Consider the following 19,504-nt stretch of genomic DNA (forward strand, 5'->3'; position numbering starts at 1 on the left):
TATAGTATAGTATAGTACAAGTTGTGCAACCATCACCACTATCTAATTTCAGAAAGTTTCATACAATAAGAAACCCTGTATGGATTCTAGAGCCCATTATCTCCAGAGGTAGAGAGCCCGTACTCTTCGTGACTGTTTTTCAGTCTCATTGCAAGGTTGTTGAGGATTAGTAGTAATGTGTGTAAGCATCTAGCTTAGTACCTGGACATAGTTAAAAAAAAAAAAAAAAAAAAAAAGCCAGTAGTTTCTCTTTATCATAATGGTACATTAATAGTAATTCTTTTTCTCACACTTCCACCTAGGTTTTCTTATTGGTCCACTGTCAACTTCCTGAGTGATATTTATTTTAAAAAGGAAACAGGGAAAATAAAACATGATCCAAAGAATATATTACTTTAATGTAGAGGGGATATAAATGGAAGGGCACTTTTAATGAGCTTAAACATAATTGGAGAACATGAAAAAGGCTTTTTGTTTTTACTTGACAATAAGACATAATATTGCTTTGATAATTCATGTCCTGCTTACTCAAAAAATTTTTCTATTTAATTTTTTACTTAAAGTTACGAAGAAAAGCCAGTGGAGTTTTTGCCATGGAATTTTTATAATTTCAGTAATCAATATCTAAAAGGTGATATCGATAAGGCAGTATTAATTTTGCCCTTAGATTTGATGACACTATTACTTAAAGTTATTGAGCAAACTGATTTCCTTCATTTTGCTTCAGTTTCCCCTTTTATAAAATGAGCTAGTGACAATTTTTAATCAAAAATTTGATTATAAGGTATAATGTTTATAATTCAAAATTTATTGCTACAAAAAAACCTTCATGAATATTAGATTGAATTTCCCACCATAGGCCCAGAATCTAAAACAAATGACATAATATTTAAGTAAAAATCTAGCGAAGACCATGGGAATATTATATATAATAATAGCTCTTTTTTTTTCTGTCCAGTGGTCACTCACATTACATTTGTGATAGTGGTAAACATGGGTCAGTGGAATCTCTTGCCAACTTAAAGATTCTTTGAGTATCTCTATGAGTGGTGTAAAGGGTTTCTAAGAAAATTATTCAGTATATTTCAATACGAAAAAATTCTACTTTGTGAAGCTTAAAAATCTCGTTTTGAAATGGCAAGCCTATATTAATGTCAAAGTAAATCAATGCCTAATAATATAGCCTGGCAGACCAGGTACAGTGGCTCATGCCTGTAGTCCCAGCACTTTGGCAGGCTGAGGACAGGTATATCACTTGAGCCCAGGAGTTTGAGATCAACCTGGGCAACATGGTGAGACCCTGTATCTACAAAAAAACAAAATTAGCTGGGCGTGGTGGCACAGGCCTGTGGCCCTAGCCGCTTGGGAGGCTGAGGTGGGAGGATCACTTGAGCCTGGCAGGTTGAGACTGCAGTGAGCCAAGATCATGCCACTGCACTTCAGCCTAGGAGACAGAGCGAGATCTTGTCTCAAAACAAACAAACAAAGAAGTAAACAAATAAAAATATAGCCTGGCAAAAACAAATAGTGCTAAGTGAATAAGGACATTATAAAGCCAGGTTAACTGTAAATTAAGGGATTTAAGAGGTTTACCAACGAATGTATAAACTTTATGTGCATTATGAGTCAAGCAAACTATTTTTAAAAACGACATCTATGAGAGCATTAGAAATATGAACACTGACTGGTTATTTTACATTATTACGAAACTACTGATGTTTTTTAGGTGTGGCAGTGGTATTACGGTTAATTTTTTTAAAAAGAGTTCTTTATTTTAGAGGTTAAAAAGAGTTCTTTATTTTAGAGGTTAATTTTTTTAAAAAGAGTTCTTGATTTTAGAGAGAGGTGTGCTATGATATTTAAAGATATAATGTCTGACAAATAATATGGGAGAGGAGAAAGAAACAGGGTAAGTATAGATGAGACAAGATCCACCATAAATTGACACTTGTTGAAGTTGAATGATGTATATAAGGGAGTTTGTTACACTGTTTTGTCTACTTCAATACATGTGTAAACTTCTCCATAATGCAAAGGTAAAAGAAAAAGGTTGAGATTGATTAAAAATGTAACATTATTCTTTTATCTCTGTCATGAGACCTAGTATGTTAATGCATACATTGCTTTCTGCATCTGGATATAAAGTACATAGAATAGTGAACTGATTTTTTAAATTGTTGTTCAAGTTAATGTTTTATGATAAAAAGAGCCTAAGCTTTGAAATTAGACCTGAATTAGAATCCCAGCTCCTCTGCTTAGAAACTTTGTTAGCTACTGCAAATTACATAACTTCTTGAAGCTTCAGTTTCCTTATATATAAAATCTCACTAATAATATCTACTTCACAGTTATTATGAGATGTAATGAGTTTTAATGAGATTATGACTCATGAGGAGTGCCTGCCACATGGTAGGCACTTACTAAAGTGGTAACAAGTATTATTATGTCTCAAAGTAGGGCGAGGCAAGTACATACATGTATGAAACTTTGATAATAAAAATTTCACTTATCTTTTCATAAAATTAATTCATTCATTATAGCTGAACCCTGGTGTAGGGCCATGAAACTTACCATGTATAGATTTGTAAGGTTTGTATTTATAGAGAGCATTTTTATTGGTGGTAGCCACTTCAGAGGCTAGATTTACAAGCTTTTTGCTATATAGTGTCTGAGACATGTTGAATGGAAGCACAAATGTTGCTTAACTTCTTGTCCCTTGTGGTCACATACTTGAAGCATGTAGTTATGACAACTACAAGAAGCAAAACATTAAAGCAGCAAAGAAACACCATCTACACTTTAAAAAAAAGAGGAAGGAAATTTCCTTTGAAGTTGAAGAGAAGTGTTTTTGAATTAATGGAGTGTACAGTGATTTTACTAAGTTTTATTTATGAAAATACTCTTTGCATTCATGCCAAAAGGTTTCAGCACAGTCATAAGTAGGATTTATACAAAGAAATACAGCCCAAATTTATGACGTGTTTGCAAATGTAAGAAAAAGTCTAAATTTACAATATTTATAATTTATTGTTAAGTATCTTTCCACCACTATTCCTGGAATGCTGATATTTTATAAACACAAGCATTGGTTTCGAACCTAGACTATCTCAACCTATGCTACTTTTTTAAAAAAGAAATCTTCCAGCATGTTTTCTATGTCTTTTGGGGATTTAATAGGGGGGAAATGAACCCAGGCTGAATACTCCTGCCTTTGGCTTTGGCCCAACCTTCTGACATCAGCAGTCTTGACAGCGGCTTTTGTGGCTTGACTTCCTTCGGGCATTTTCCCCCCTTTTCTTATTTGCTTCGTTTTATACAAATTAATCTGTAGAAAGTGGATACACACACAAACTGTTTTTGAAGTTAATTACTAATTTTGATACCTTTTCGAATATTTTACTTCCTATACATCTACTGGTAGGGTGTTCTTTAGTGGAATAATGCATTTTTAAAAAGGGCAGAATAATGCATTTTAAAATTAATGCAGTAGTTGTTTTGCAATGACTGTCAAAGATTTTTTATAACAAAAAGACTCACTTTTTTCCTTTTTAAAGTTAACATTTTGTAAGATTTTTATGTCCTTTCCAAAAGTCCTTCCTATTCTGTAGTAGATGATATTAAGATTAAAAAAAGAGGCCGGGCGCGGTGGCTCAAGCCTGTAATCCCAGCACTTTGGGAGGCCGAGGTGGGCGGATCAGGAGGTCAGGAGATTGAGACCATCCTGGCTAACACGGTGAAACCCCGTCTCTACTAAAAATACAAAAAACTAGCCGGGCGAGGTGGCGGGCGCCTGTAGTCCCAGCTACTCGGGAGGCTGAGGCAGGAGAATGGCGTAAACCCAGGAGGCGGAGCTTGCAGTGAGCCGAGATCAAGCCACTGCACTCCAGCCTGGGTGACAGAGCAAGACTCCGTCTCAAAATATAGAAAAAAAAAAAAAAAAAAAAAGATTTAAAAAAGAACTAAATTTTATGCAGGTAAAAGAAATCACTGGAATCAGGTAATGCTGCCTTCTGTATTCCCTACACAACGTATTGTGTACAAGGATGTTCATTATAGCATTGTTTGGAATAGCAAAGACTACAGACAGCCTAAATGTCCAGGAATAGGGGACTAGTTAAATAAATGTATATCCATTTAATGGAATGCTATATAGAGTTAAAAGAAAATGATACATATATATGTAATATGTATGTAATATGTAATATGGAAGGTTCTCCAAGGAGTATTGTTAGATGAAAAGGGTAATTTGAGCAAACCAGTGTGTATAGTTTGTTTCTGTGTGTGTGTGTGTGTGTGGCACAACCACACGTGTTTTTATTTGTATATAGAATATTTTTGGAAGGATACATATGAATCTGTTAACAGTGGTAACCATTAACAGTGGTAACCACTGTTGAGGGGGGATATTGGTACGAATGAAAGAGAGAATCTTCTTTGGTACTATTTGAATTTTCACCATGTGCGTGTGTTATTTTTTAATGTTAAAAATTGGTTAAAGTAAAAAATGAGATAAATCTATATTGCTGATATGGAGCAATTGCCAAGATAAATGGTTAGGAAGAAAAGCCGGATACACAACAGAACAAATGTTGCATTTGTTTAAAAAGAGCAAAAAAAATACATATGCCACACACACAGAGACCCTTGTTATATTAGGTACAAAAATTAATAGAACACCCAAGAAATATCACAATGGTTGCCTCTGGAGAGAAGGATCAAGAGAAGAGAGGATAGATGAATTTTCATTATATGCCTTCTTGTAACATTTGAAGGTTTTGCTCTGGGCATACTTAACTTTTTTTATTTAATAAAGAAGCTTTCCAAAACAGACAAAAAAAACCCAGCATGGTAGTAATCTATTTTTCAGTAGAATCATGATTAACAGTTTCTTATTCATTCAAGTTTTTATCTATTTATTTTATTTGTTTATATATTTATTTTAGTTTTTGAGACAGAATCTCACTCTGTCACCTAGGCTGGAGTGCAGTGGCTTGATCTCGACTCACTCACTGCAGCTTCCATCTCCCGGGATCAAGTGATCCTCTCACTTTGGCCTCCCCAGTAGCTGGGACTACAGGCATGAGCCACCATGCCCAGCTAATTTTTGTATTTTTTTGTACAGACAGGGTCTCACCACGTTACCACGCTGGTATCAAACTTTTGGGATCAAGAGATTTGCCTGCCTCAGTCTGCCAAAGTGCTGGAATTACAGGCGTGAGCCACTGCTCCTGGCCTATTTATTTTGAAATGTTAATTAATGAGCAAGGCCCTAATGGTGGTCAAATAGCATTCTCTGTTGTTTAATGTTTGAGAACGTTGGTATATATAGGTGTTTGAATTTACTCATCATTTAAAAATGAATTTTTTTTATTTTTTATTTTTATTTATTTTTTATTTATTTTAGACAGAGTCTCGCTCTGTCACCCAGGCTGGAGTGCAGTGGCACGATCTCAATTCACTGCAACCCCCACCTCCCGGGTTCAACCAATTCTTATGCCTCAACCACCCAAGTAGTTGAGATTACAGGGATGTGCCACCATGCCTTACTGATTTTTGTACTTTTAGTAGAGATGGGGGTTTGCCATGTTGGCCAGGCTGGTCTCTTATTCCTGGCCTCAAGTGAAAAAGTGAATTTAAAAATAAGTTATATGGCCAGGCATGGTGGCTCACATCTGTAATCTCAGCACTTTGGGAAGCCGAGGGAGGCTGACTGCTTGAGCCCAGGAGTTCCAGACCAGCCTGGGCAATATAGAGAGACCCCATCTTTACAGAAGATCCAAAATTAGCCAAGCATGGTGGTGTGCACCTGTGGTCCCAGCTACTTTGGAGGTTGGGATGGGAGGATCAGTTGAGCCTGAGAGGTCAAGGCTTCAGGGAGCCACAATTGCACCATTGCACTCTGGCCTGGGTGACAGAGTGAGACCCTGTCTCAAAACAAAAATAATAATAATTTTAAATTAGTATTGTATAATACTCACAGTGACTGATAATGAATACCTTTTTTTACCCGATCTTAGTTTTTTTAGAAGTTCACAGAACTTGGATTTTCGTCTTCACATAGATGTCAGGGGAAATCAAGTCACTGAAAATTAATGACTGCTTTAAGTTTATTTGATTAGCCCAGGGGACTCTGGTTGAGGGTTGAGGAAAAAAACAACTTATAAATGATTTCTCTTAGAAGGTATTATTCCTGGACCAACACAGAAGATCAGGTGAGGAGTATAGTTTCTGAACATAGAATTTTTACATAAGAATTAGTGTTCATCAGGACTTGTGCCTCTAACAAATTTTCATGCTCTAAACACAAAATATTGAGAGAAAAGTGTAGTTCATTTGAATACAAGCTTTTTTGGTTTTTCTGCTTAAAACTTTTTTGTGAGTAAGTAGGTTAAGCCTTCAGACTTGAAACCCAATGAATTTGCTTGATATTTTGAGGCTAATAATGTAATAGGTGGACCCAATTCTATTAGAAAGCACTTATTTTTCATTTGGCTTCTCATCAACACATGCTTCTCTCAGAAACTTGTTTATGAAGATGGCTAAGTATCATGAGCACAGGAAAGGGACTGCTAAGTTATAGGCAAGGGGATTTATATGACATGTAAAATAAAGATTGCAATTTCTGCTGACTCTTGTGAGGCAAATAGTGGGAGAACCAATCTTGTGAACGCTATCGATCCTTGTCAGCTGATGTGAATTTAAGACATATTTGCCATCCTGGAAAAGTTCTTGATCATGATTAATCTCTAAAAGGTATTTTCCTAAACTTAAAAAGTGATACCACTGGCCGGGCGCGGTGGCTCAAGCCTGTAATCCCAGCACTTTGGGAGGCCGAGACGGGTGGATCACGAGGTCAGGAGATCGAGACCATCCTGGCTAACACGGTGAAACCCCGTCTCTACTAAAAAATACAAAAAAACTAGCAGGGCGACGTGGCGGGCGCCTGTAGTCCCAGCTACTCCGGAGGCTGAGGCAGGAGAATGGCATGAACCCGGGAGGCGGAGCTTGCGGTGAGCTGAGATCCGGCCACTGCACTCCAGCCTGGGTGATAGCGAGACTCGGTCTCAAAAAAAAAAAAAAAAAGCAAAAAAAAAAAATGATACCACTTACCCTTAAGATTTATGCACTTTATTCGTGTTAGTGATACCTCAATTAAAAAGTAATTTTTTAAAATAAAGAGATACTTTTTCATGTGAAACTGTTTTTTCCAAGGAACCAAATATTGAACTGAATTCTTGACAGCGAGAGGTTTTGGCTGTTGATAGTGGTGTTACACACATGTTGTCGAATACGTGAATGAGAATCCTTCTTTGGAATGGGATGTGGTGTGGGGAGGTTGAATCTTGTCACCATTTGCCAGTACAGCTTTAGTGATATTGGAGGTTTATGTTATTGCAAAGAAAACTTACCCTTTCTTCAGTATGTTAAAAGCTGGCTCACATGTTTAGGCCTGCTAATCTTACCCATAATCCATTCTTTACTATGTATTATTTTATTTTTACTCCTTGGACTTTTGAAAAACACTTCTTATATCTACCTGTAGCCTATAGAACATGTAGTCTCATTCTTCTTTTTTTTTTTTTTGAAACGGAGTCTTGCTCTATCACCCAGTCTGGAGTGCAGTGGTGCGATCTCAGCCTCCTGGGTTTTAGGCAATTCTCTCTGCCTCAGCCTCCTGAGTAGCTGGGATTACAGGCACCCACCACCACGCCCAGCCAATTTTTGTATTTTTAGTAGAAATGTGGTTTTGCCATGTTGGCCACGCTGGTCTTGAACTCCTGACCTCAGGTGATCCACCCGCCTTGGCCTCCCAAAGTACTGCAGTTATAGGCGTGAGTCACCGCACCCAGCCATCTCATTCTTCTTTAATGGAACATATTAGAATCCAACTAGCCTTATAGTTTCTCTCAAGAAGTTTCTTAAGTAGTGTTGGCTTATCAGTTGGGGCATAATAGACCCTAAAATGCATCGGGATTGTAAATGAGTGCTAAGGTCTACTACAACTTGTTTGGGAGAAAGGAAAGGTGGGACAAGAGAGCAAGATGAACCAATAGTAATAAAATTGCTACATTTATGTGACATTATATATTTTTCAAAGGATTTTTCTGCTCTGAGACTTAAAGCATGTTGGTGCCAGAAAGGAAACACATTCTTTAACCAAACCAGGTCAATGCTATATTTAAGTATCCAACAGAATCAAACAGAAGGTGCTGGAAAAAATTCAGTATATTTATTTCACTAAGCCTGAGGTGGCTGTTCTAAATTTTGCAAGCATGAAATTCATACCAGAAAGTGGTATTTTGAAAGAATTACTACATTACTTGATAACAAATTTCAGCTGTGAATTGGACCACTTCTTTCTTGACCAAATCATTGAACACATTTGGTTTTGTCTGTCAGTTCTACTCTCCATACCTAATGTGACTACTGCTATTATCACTAATAATCATAATTTATAAATTCACTTTACTGAAGTTAAAATACTAATTGATAGCATATACCATAAAGCTAACTCACTGGCTGTCATTCAGTATGCTTTGCCTTTGAGTAATGATCATGATTTATTAAACATGCAGATTTTCAGGCTACATAGTTCAGTGGATTAGAACAAGAGCTTAGTAATCAGACAAGTTGGGCTAAAAGCCTGGCCCTGCCACTTATAAGTCACTTATATGACTTTGGGTAAGTTATTTTATCTTTGTGTCTCAATTTCTTTATCTTCATCTTTGGGTTAATAATACATCTCAGGATTGTTTTGAGGATTAAATGAGATAGTCCAAAAGAGCCTTGACCCAGAGCTTGTACCCAGTAGGAGTTTAGCTAGCTATTATATAATTATTTTTATTATAGCTAACTTTCTCCTATGTGTCAAAGGATACTGAAAATTCAGTTGGATAGCTTTGTAATAAGAATTAAGGACTGAGAATACAGAAAACAAACAAACCAAACAAAACAGAACTATGAGCCAATAATTCCAGATTATGATTGCCTGGTCACCATATGATAAATGCATTCATTTAACAATATATTTATCCATATACTACCAAATATCTAGGTTTATATATTTTGATTTATGTCAAAATCTCATTACTGTTGAAAATATTCCCACTCATCAGGTTCCATTTTAGTACCAGTTGAACAATACCAGTGGTAATGAAATGTGTTAGTGTGAAGCTGGAATGATTGCTGACAGGCTGTAATTTGCTTTATGAAGTGTGGGTTGTCATATATACAATTATCTGGTTTATATTTGTTGCTGCCAGCCCTCCAGTTTGTTAACATCCAGGAGTTATGCCTTTATATGAAACCTAAGAAGGGTTAAAAATCTCAACATTTTCTTAGAGGGTGGGAGAGGAGAAGAAAGGTTCACACAGTGGCTACTTTTTTCTCTCTCTTGTTTCTTTTTCTTTTCTTTTTTTTTTTTTTTTTTTTTTGACTAGGATGATGCTACACACTACAGCTCACCCTACTGGTCAAAATTAAAAACTGCATTACAAAGGACCATTTTCTTGAGGGAAAAAAGAAAAAAAAAGAACTTTTCAATTAGCTCCCACTGACATTTTCCTGTCCCATCCACCACCACTGACAGATGTACTTCATTCTGAGAATATCATTAAGCTATGCTGCCCTTTCGGTTGTTGGATTCACAGGTGTTGTTATAGTGATTATACTAAGAGTGTCTAATCAATTTGGCTCCATTTGTGATTATTTAGACTGTGCCACTCTCCTCAAATGTTATCTCTAAAGGTTCTTAAGAAGGCTGTTATTCTTAGCATGATTACATAATTAGCAAACAGTATTCTAAGCTAAAAACTGTAGTCTTAGGCTCAATTTACTTCTTGTACATTCAAGATCCAGTTGGAGCAACTTTTTAAAAGAATGATAAATGGAAACTTTCTTTACCTGACCTATCATTTGTTCTGTAGACTTAATGACATTCAGTACCATTACACTCACTTCCAGGGCCTTGGGGGGGGAAAGGAATATTTATACACTGAGTTATAGATAGATGTAGTAAGGGGAAAAAAAGAGAGAGAGAGAGATAGGCAGAAAGTCTGACTGTATAGAACAGAGAAGAATTTGAGACCTTCACTATACATGGATTAATCACAAGAACTAACCACGCAGATCCAAATGGATATTTAGAAATTGGTGAAGCCTCTAGGATGTTCTCTGGAAAATGTAGTACATCTTCTAATGCATGAATATGTGCAAAATGGTATGTAATTTATAATGGAAGTGCTGACAGAATTTTAGTTTTGGTGCAGCAAATGTGCTCTATAATATATTTACATGTGAGTAACATTTCATGTATGGTCACATCTGTACCCAACATATTTATTTAGTTGGTATTAGATTCAATAACTTAGTTGAATGGTTATAATAAGGAACAATAAGCTGCAGTTTTGCTAATCTTACTATAGTTCAGCTTTGGGAGCTGCATTACTATTAAATTGGCCCATGAAAATCTGGCAATATTAATGCTATCAAGCATGAAAACTAACTGGACTTGGATCAGGGAGCCTTATTTATAGCATTTTAGTGAGAATTTATTAGTTTAAAGAGGGAGCTGTATTTCTTACGGGATCTTAAATATTAGAGTAGGAAGTCATGTGTTCCCTTCCAACAACAACAATAATTTTAAATTTTTCAATTTTAAATTAATCTCAATTTCCTTATATAATCCAGAGATACTTGGTGAAGTAATAGCAAACCCTAGTGTTTTTTGTTGTTGTCATTCTTTTTTTTGAGATGGAGTTTCGCTCTTGTTGCCCAGGCTGGAGTGCAATGGCACAAATTTCAGCTCACCGCAACCTCTGCCTCCGAGGTTCAAGCGATTCTCCTGCCTCAGCCTCCCGAGCAGCTGGGATTACAAGCATGTGCCACCACTCCCAGCTAATTTTTTGTATTTTTAGTAGAGACAGGGTTTTCCATGTTGGTCAGGCTGGTCTCAAACCCTGAACTCAGGTGATCTGCCTGCCTCAGCCTCCCAAAGTGCTAGGATTAGAGGCATGAGCCACGACGCCCGGCTGCAAACCCTAGTTTTTAACCATGCCATATAAACAGTTGGTTGCAAATATGAGTAGAGTCTTTATAATATAGCTCACAATTAATTTGAAGAGAAATAAAAGATGATGACGTAGACTAACATAAAAAATCGAGCCTTTACATATTGAATAAGCAAACTTATATGTTTTCTCTGTTATTTGTTATTTTCTCACTTTTTTTAATGCTTAAACCATTTTCTGTCTTTTTTCATTTCTTTCTCATTTATCTGGTAAAATTGTCATTATGGCCTGTTTTTGTCTCAAAATAGTACCTGCAAATTCAGGACTAAACGGATTTGCTGTGAACTAAAATAGTTACAAGGGGAACATCATCATGGTTCATTTTTCTCCCTGTTTTATTTGGAATTGAATTAGTAAATGAAAGTTTTAGCAGTTTAATTCACTTCTCCATAAAGTTTATGGAGCAGCAACAGCTGGTTGAATCTGTGGCAGAAAAAGCCAACTTCTAGTGGCCAAGCCTATTGTTTCAGAATTAAGGGGGAAAGCTCATTAACTGTTAATGAAAACACAGGGAATAAAAACAAATAGCACAGAAACCCTAGGAAATAATTACATTACACCTGACACAAAGCTGCTTTATCTTTCTGTTCCAACCCTCAGAAATTCCCAACTTATCACTCTGTGGAGCATGAATGAAATTGAGTTTGACTCTCAGAAAAAAAGAAGAGAGAAATCGTCCCGCTTATGGGCCCCTCAGCACATACTTGGTGGAGGACCTGCCATTGAATATACCAAGGAGTGTATCTAATGCCCGATTCTTATGACACTTAGGCTACAGGAGCAAATTACCTGCTAATAGCAGGTGAACCCTTGATATAGTTCCACCAGATCTTGTTTAGAAATACAAAGAGAAAGGACTGAAGGTAATGGATGTGATTAATGGAGATATGGTGTGTTAAAATATATATCTGTATAGAAATATATTGATTCTGCTGGAGTTGCAGAGGGAAAGTGTGTCTCCAGTGGCAAAGGGTCTTGCTTTGAGAAAGCCACTCTAAGCAGATGGAGTTCTAAGCCCTAATTGTAGAGCTGCTGAGTGGAAATATCTGTCACTATAGTTTGTGATCATTTATGTCTGATCCCACTGGACTACAGTTGTGGCCATTTGGAACTGCAATTGTCAGAGCTATAGACAAATCCAGAGAACACGTACGGTTATGTTTTAAAGAAAAATGATGTTCTTAAACTTAAACAAATCCAAAATGACCACAGTAATTGCTGTTCTATAAAACTTTTCACCCATGCATCCTCAGTAGTTGTACTCATTTCAATTACACGGGAGTGTCTATTTATATGGTGCTATAGTCCTTGTTTCTGTGTGTGCCCAAGGGAACTGGGTCACTTAATATGACACTAAGAACACTTATAACAACATCTCCATCATCAGGAACTAATTGCACTTGAGTGTAAAGCTTATTTCTAAATGGTCCTGCACCACAACCATTTGTACTACTGACCTAGGCTCTGTTTTGCTGCATTGAGTTGTATATCTTTGTCGCTGGGTACTTTACAGAGAAACTGTCTCATGTTTGACACCAGGAGTGGCTGTTGAAAGCACACCTTGGGTGACTATACTCAGAAACCATAGGAATCATGTGGAAGTGACTTTTCCATCTGAAGTTAGGAAAGCAAGTGCCAAACCCAGGCAGGTGTTTTGGGTAAGACTTTAAAAACTGAGGCTGTGAAGGCAATGTGATACCCTGGATTGGATCCTAAAACAGAAAAAGGACATTAATGGAAAACTTGTGAAATCCAAATAGAGTCTGTAGTTTAGTTAATAGTAATATACCAATGTTAATTTATTGGTTTTGGCAGATAGACCTCAATTATGTAAGAAGTTGACATTGGGGGAAACTGGGTGAAGGGTGTGTAGGAACTCTGTACTATCTTTGCAACACTTACATAAATCTAAAATTATTCCAAAATAAAAAGTTCACTTAAAAAAAAAAAAAAAAGCCCTTCCTGATATGCATGTTTTTTTAAAAAGCTGAGAATGCGAGCATGTACTTTTTTTCTTTTTTCTTTTCTTTTCTTTTTTTTTTTTTTTTTAGAGACAGGGCTCACTCTGTTGTCTAGGTTGGAGTGCAGTGGCATAGTCATGGCTCACTGCAGCTTTTACCTCCTTGGCTCAAACAATCCCCCCGTCTCAGCCTCTCAAGTAGCTGGGACCACAGGCACAAGTCACCATGCCTGGCTAATTTTTCTACTTTTTGTAGAGACAGAGTTTCATCATGTTGTCCAGGCTGGTCTCGAACTCCTAGGCTCAAGTCATCCACCTGCCTTGGCCTCCCAAAGTGCTGGGATTACAGGCGTGAGCCACTGGCTTGGCTAGGTTCTTTTTCTTTAATGGTAGATTTGCCACATTTTTGAACTAAGCAGAAAACTAGTTTATAAATAATGTTTATAAATAATGTTCAGTATATCCTACAAAAGTTAAATTTTGCTTGACAATGCCAGTACTTTTTTTTATTTTTAAGGATTTTTATTTGGCTTAAAATAAAAATTCTGTTTAACCTTGCAGCTCACTTTCAGGTTACTAGCCAGGCAGTCCATTTAGATTGTGTTGGTAATATAATTTTAGTGGACTTCCAATGATGTAAAATTTGAGCATTTTAATCCTCAGTCCAGTATTTGAGAATTTTTCTGGTTACTACGGAAATTACACAGTGATGCTGTAAGCATAGCTATAAACTTTGTATCCTGATAAGTAAACTAATAAAGGAGAGTAACTCTTCTGGCTTTGGCCAATGACTATTGTGTGAGTTTTCTACAATTTTTATTTATCTTTTCCATAATAAACTTTATAGTTTATTTCTAAAGTCCTGTATTTGTAGGTGTTCAACTCAGTTATGGACATCTACCTACCATACAGCATTTGAAGAAGAGTCTAGATATGATCATCTAATTTATGGAAAGAGAAGGCTACAGCCATTCTCTTTTTATCATTTTATAACCTCCCTAGTTTTCTAGTTTAATTGTAGGAAATAAACCTTTAAAGTGAGGCAATACAGATTCTATGTAGGTTGTTTGGTTTCACAGCTCCCTAGTTGAAATCCAAGGCCAAAACTCTACCGTATTTACTGAGATTAGCATTGGTGATTTCCTTTGGAAATTAGTATTTGAGATAATATTAAATTCAGTTGAAAATCCTATTTTCATGTTTGTGAAATGAAATAAGCAGCTGTCGGTGTCCTTTTATCAGCAGACTGTACCTCTATTTGGGGGATTTTAAGGAAAGCCATTTGCAATACAGAGCCTTTTCTTCCGGTTTCTGAATGAGCTAACATCTTCTGTCTGAACCTTTTAAAGTATCAAAATAACATCGGCCATTTCTACAGAATACAATCCAATGTATATTGAAAACACACAAAAGAGATTAGCATTAATTGCATAATTCAGTATTGTATATATATTACCTTTTATCAAAGCCATTTTGCAGAACAAATATTATCTTCTTAGGGCTTTTAGAATTCCTAAGAGGTCGGTTGCCTAGGCTGTAAACTAGAATTACAAAGAAAAAACTTTGTTAATGTTACAGAACAAATAGGAATACACTCCAGCAAAGTCTAGGTTCTCTCTATTTTTATAATACTTCTCTTACTTTTCAGAGAAAGACTATTGACCTTGCTATATTATATCACGTATAGAAGGTTAAACCTTTGGGTCAGTCCCTATTTCATTTGAAATAGAGTCATGCAGGGTAAAGGTTGTAATTATTGGAGACACAGTATATATTAATATAAATTTAATTTTTTTCTTTTTTTAGATGGAGTCTTGCTCTTGTCACCCAGGCTGGAGTGCAATGGTGCAATCTCGGCTCAGTGCAACCTCCACCTCCTGGGTTCAAGCGATTCTCCTGCCCTAGCCTCCTGAGTAGCTGGGATTACAGGCGCCCACCACCACGCCCTGCTAATTTTTGAGAAAAGGAGATGGGGTTTCACCATATTGGCCAGGCTGATCTTGAACTCCTGACCTCAGGTGATCCACCTGCCTGGGCCTCCCAAAGTGCTGGGATTATAGGCGTAACCCACCATGCCTGGCTGAATATAAATTTATATAGCTATGTTTTAATTTAAATATGATAGATAAATTTCTTTCTGGTGGCAAGAGGTATTTCCACTCTAAGCTAACAGTTCCTAAGTTTTAGTGACAGAGTTACTTGAGTGGAAAATTTTTCATCCAGGTAAGTTGGTTCTTGAACTTATTTAACTGTTTCCCATATGTTAATGGATAGTGGCCACGTTCATCATCTAGTAAAAGATAATCTCTTTTTTTTATGATCATACATAGATCTCTTCCAGTACCATACATAGATCCTTTTATAAGGATGTCCAAAAGTTGACCTTATTTTCTCTCTTTTTTGTCCCTCAGGAGGAGACCTTGGACAGGACAGCTCTGATGATAATCACAGTGGGACTCTTGGCCTGTCCCTCACTTCCGATGCACACTTTTTGTCAGATTATCAGGATGAGGGTGAGTGTTATCCTTCTGGATTTTGGGTGACTACCATACTTTATTATCTTTTGTCCTGACATCTTTGCCTTTTGTCATTTTGTGTCCAGCAGCCTTTGGTGGGTTTTCTTTACTGGTAATCACTAGTTTGCAAAGAACAACTATTTGTTTCATTGTGGTGCTGATCCTCCTTGGTAATTCAATACTTCTGAAGTTAATGTATTTAGGGAGACACTAATTCCATATTGGAACAGGAAGACATCATTATTGATCTTTTTATAAAAACTGTAGCTCAAAAGCTAAGAGGGCATTTTAAGATTTCAGGGCCTAGTTTATACCATTCTTTTGGATTTTTTAGCTTTACTGATTTACATGAGAATTGAAGCTTTTATTTAATGATTATTGGATTATTAGCTTTCTGTGGATCATTTGAGACCCTTGAGCTCATCATATTATATTAAGATACTATCTCACCTGTGCTTCTCACATACCCCTGACTATATTGGTGTTGCTCAAGTGGAAGGGAAAGCCACAAGAACCAGTGTGAATCTTCCTGGAGCATCAATTTTACTTGAATATTTGGGAATGAGAGGAGTTAAATAATTTGGTTGTTAGAAACATTATTTTTATATTCAAAATTCCATAGTATGTAACAGAGTGAAATACAAAATATATATGAATTTTTAAGATAAGACATAAAATATAAATATTTTGGCCTGATAGCTGCCAGTTTCTGGCTCAGGCCTAGATTTCCTAAGTGTGGGGATCCGCTGTGCCTCTGCCGGCATGTGGCCACCTGAGCAGAAGGTTTCATCATCACGGATGCACATGGTTTTCTTATCAGAGTCTCTCTCATGCCTTCCCAGTAGGGTTAAAAAGGTAGAGGTGCTACTAAACTGAACATTAAATTGGAAACACATTATTCACTTAGGGAGTGGGAATAAAGTTGGTAAATTTTTCCTTACTTTTCTTTGTTAGTCTGTAATCTTTCCATTTCTTTTTATTTTGATCTCAAGAGCTTATAATTTCTGTTTTACTCTCTTTTTACTTTATCCATTGATTGTTATTTCATTTAGCCCTTTTGAGGATTCATGTTTTTTTCCCTTTCATTGACTCGATAACCTCCACATGAGAACTGTGGGCTGAATCACACAGAAACATTTTATTTTGCTTGGGCTTTGTATAATAGCACAATTAGTAATACCTAAGTTTTAAAATGGGGTTTGTAATATAGAATCTGTGTATTGATTCAGGTATTACACTAAAAACATTGTTTGGACTAAAAGTTTAATAATTATATTGGTAGCTGATTAATAATTGTAGAAAATTAACAGTGCAAAACAGGAAGAAATCAACCTTTCATTTGTTTTTGATTAATCTAATGCTTGACAGAATTAGAACAATAGTGCCTCATTAATCCTTAGGTCACTTATTTGGTATTTCCAACTTTCCCAAACACAGCTGAGAACACAATAAGTAATCCAGAAAGGCCTCTAAGTGGAAATAGATGTGACTTATGTACCTTGCTCTTTGAAGAACCCCTGAGGCCCTTTGCTGAGGAATCTTCTTACACATTTCTAACCAATACAGTGTTTTGGTTTCTCAGCCCACAGTAGAGCTTCAAATTAGAAGAAGGGGTACTATAAAGGCATCAATTAACAAATAAGATTAAGGTAAGAAACAGAAGAACAAAACTTTATATAGATAACAAAATCTATAAAGAAAATTTATATAAGAATAATTTTTTTAAATAGCAGTTTGGGGTCATTTTCTATGATATAGAAAAAGTACATGCTCACCCAAGTGCTCAGTACCTTAATAAATTAAAACTTTTTTAGTTAGCATTTATTGAGCACTTACTATTTGTCTCGCATCATCTGTATGGTAAGCACTCTGCATATGTCGTCATTTGATCCTCAAGACTGCCCTAAAATGTAGTTATTAGGATTATGCTTATTTTACAGACAAGGAAACAGACTCAAGGAAGTTAACTTATCTAAAATCACACAGCTAGTAAGCAGTAGTGCCAGAATTTCCGCCTCCATAGTCTGGTACTAAAACTTCTGCTCTTAACCAGTCTACTGTCCTTACCACTATTCTTATCTGAGATATCCAAAAAAATAGATTCATACTCCAAACATTTTGGCTGAGATCATACAGTTACAAATACTATGCTTAAAAATATTTTCATTAAAATAGTTGAAATTTAGGAAAAACATTTGCGTTGAAAGAGGTAAATCTGGAAAACTCCAAAGTGGAAAACTTTGTTCCATAACAGTTCCTCACAAGAGAGGAGTTAATTATATTAGTAATATTAAATTCTTAATAAATCTTTGTTTTTAGTTTTGTGCATGAAATTAAAAGAATTCCCAAAGTGACATAGTCAATGGTAGAGGTAGGAATAGACCTATTTATGTGGTAAAAACCTGATTGTAAGATGATGTGATACTGTTTAAATATGAGTTTCTGCAAAGCGTTGAATCTAGTACAGTGCCTGAGTGCCTAATGCACAACAGACACAATAAATGTTTATTTTCATCCCCTGAAAATTAAAGATACATGTATTTCCCGTGAAATTAAAGAGAAAGTTATAAAGGTGTCAAAATTTTGAGCAATGTCTATATCCTATTTAATTAGATTTTACCATGATAGAGAATGGTAACACTTGATATGCTACTTACTCATTTTTTAAAACAAATATTTATTTAAAGATTCCTAGGTAACACCAAGACACTGTGTTAAGCTGCAGGTGAAAAATGCAGTGAGAAAGCAGATACAGTCCCTGCCCTCATGGAGCTTACTATCTCATTGGGAAAACTATTAATAAGTAGACAAATAAACAAATATAAAGTTAGTGTCTTTGTAGATAGCTAAGTCAATTATTTATGAAGAAAAGATATTCATCTTTATTTTTTATTTTTTATTGTTATTTTTTGAGACAGAGTTTTGCTCTGTCACCCAGGTTAGAGTGCAGTGGCAGGATCTCGGCTCACTGCAAGCTCCACCTCCCGGGTTCACGCCATTCTCCTGCCTCAGCCTCCCGAATAGCTGGGACTACAGGCGTCCACCACCATGCCCAGCTAATTTTTTTGTATTTTTAGTAGAGACGGGGTTTCACCGTGTTAGCCAGGATGGTCTCGATCTCCTGACCTCGTGATCCACCCTCCTTGGCCTCCCAGGTATTCCTCTTTAACATTCTTTGTAATGACAGTTATTTTAACCTTTTGGAATTTTATCTTCATTAGAAAATGTGAAAATATTTCAGATATTTTGTCTTCCACTGTCAGCTAGAATAGTATCCTAGACTTGCCATTATAAAAGAATACACAGTCTGGCCCATCCACCCATAACTTTGGTGATGAGGGGCAATAACCATGGTACATATTGTGTTTAGGTCATGACTTTGTGAAAACTACAAAGAGTTCTAGAAGAATGTAGAAACCTGGCCAGGTACACAGCAAAAAATGAAAACCAAGGTTACAGGCTAACCCATGCATAAAAATGAGAACATGTTGCCACCTAATTACAATTCTTTCTCCTTTTCCTTTGTAAATGCTCACAATTTGAAGGCAGAGAGAGACACCCACAAGAGCACAGCCCCACCATCGGGAACAAAAACTTGCTAACGAGTAATAACATTTAGATTTCTAAACTGAAAGCATAGTTTTTACCATATGGAAGGAAAAAAATATAGTAGGAAACATTGACCACAGTACTTAGTACAAGAGCCAGGCAGCTACAAAGCTCGAAATCTGATTGTTTTCAGTGTCCAAAATACACAGTGGATTTTAATGTATTTATAAACTTACTTTGTTAGTATAATGAAGAATCCCTGTGTACATACATTATTTTAAAAAGTGGATTGGGGAAAGTGATCATTCTATAAGCAGGGTATAGTGACTCCTTCTGGAAGAAAGAGAAAAAATAAAATTATTTTAGAAGAAACCTAAAATCTATGATAATATATTATTTGTTATATATGA

General features: G+C 36.2%; 1 protein-coding gene across 20 annotated transcripts in view; it reads left to right on the top strand.

Annotated features, from left to right (window-relative positions):
- The window catches only part of SKAP1 (src kinase associated phosphoprotein 1), a 329,329-nt gene that overhangs the window by 78,253 nt on the left and 231,572 nt on the right, over nt 1–19,504 (top strand). For 19 of the 20 annotated variants that reach the window (XR_002730034.2, XR_003310003.2, XR_002730031.2 and 16 more), the window contains exon 4: nt 15,441–15,542. Coding sequence is in view for 13 of the 20 variants with exons in the window: in XM_023204350.2 (XP_023060118.1) it covers nt 15,441–15,542 (102 nt within the window). In the remaining 7 variants the exon portion in view is untranslated. Of the gene's footprint in view, nt 1–11,684; nt 11,933–15,440; nt 15,543–19,504 lie in introns of those variants that run through there. The other variant, XM_023204362.2, reaches the window with a different exon arrangement.

This window comes from Piliocolobus tephrosceles, chromosome 16 (assembly GCF_002776525.5).
Source record: "Piliocolobus tephrosceles isolate RC106 chromosome 16, ASM277652v3, whole genome shotgun sequence".
In the NCBI taxonomy this organism is placed as follows: domain Eukaryota; kingdom Metazoa; phylum Chordata; class Mammalia; order Primates; family Cercopithecidae; genus Piliocolobus; species Piliocolobus tephrosceles.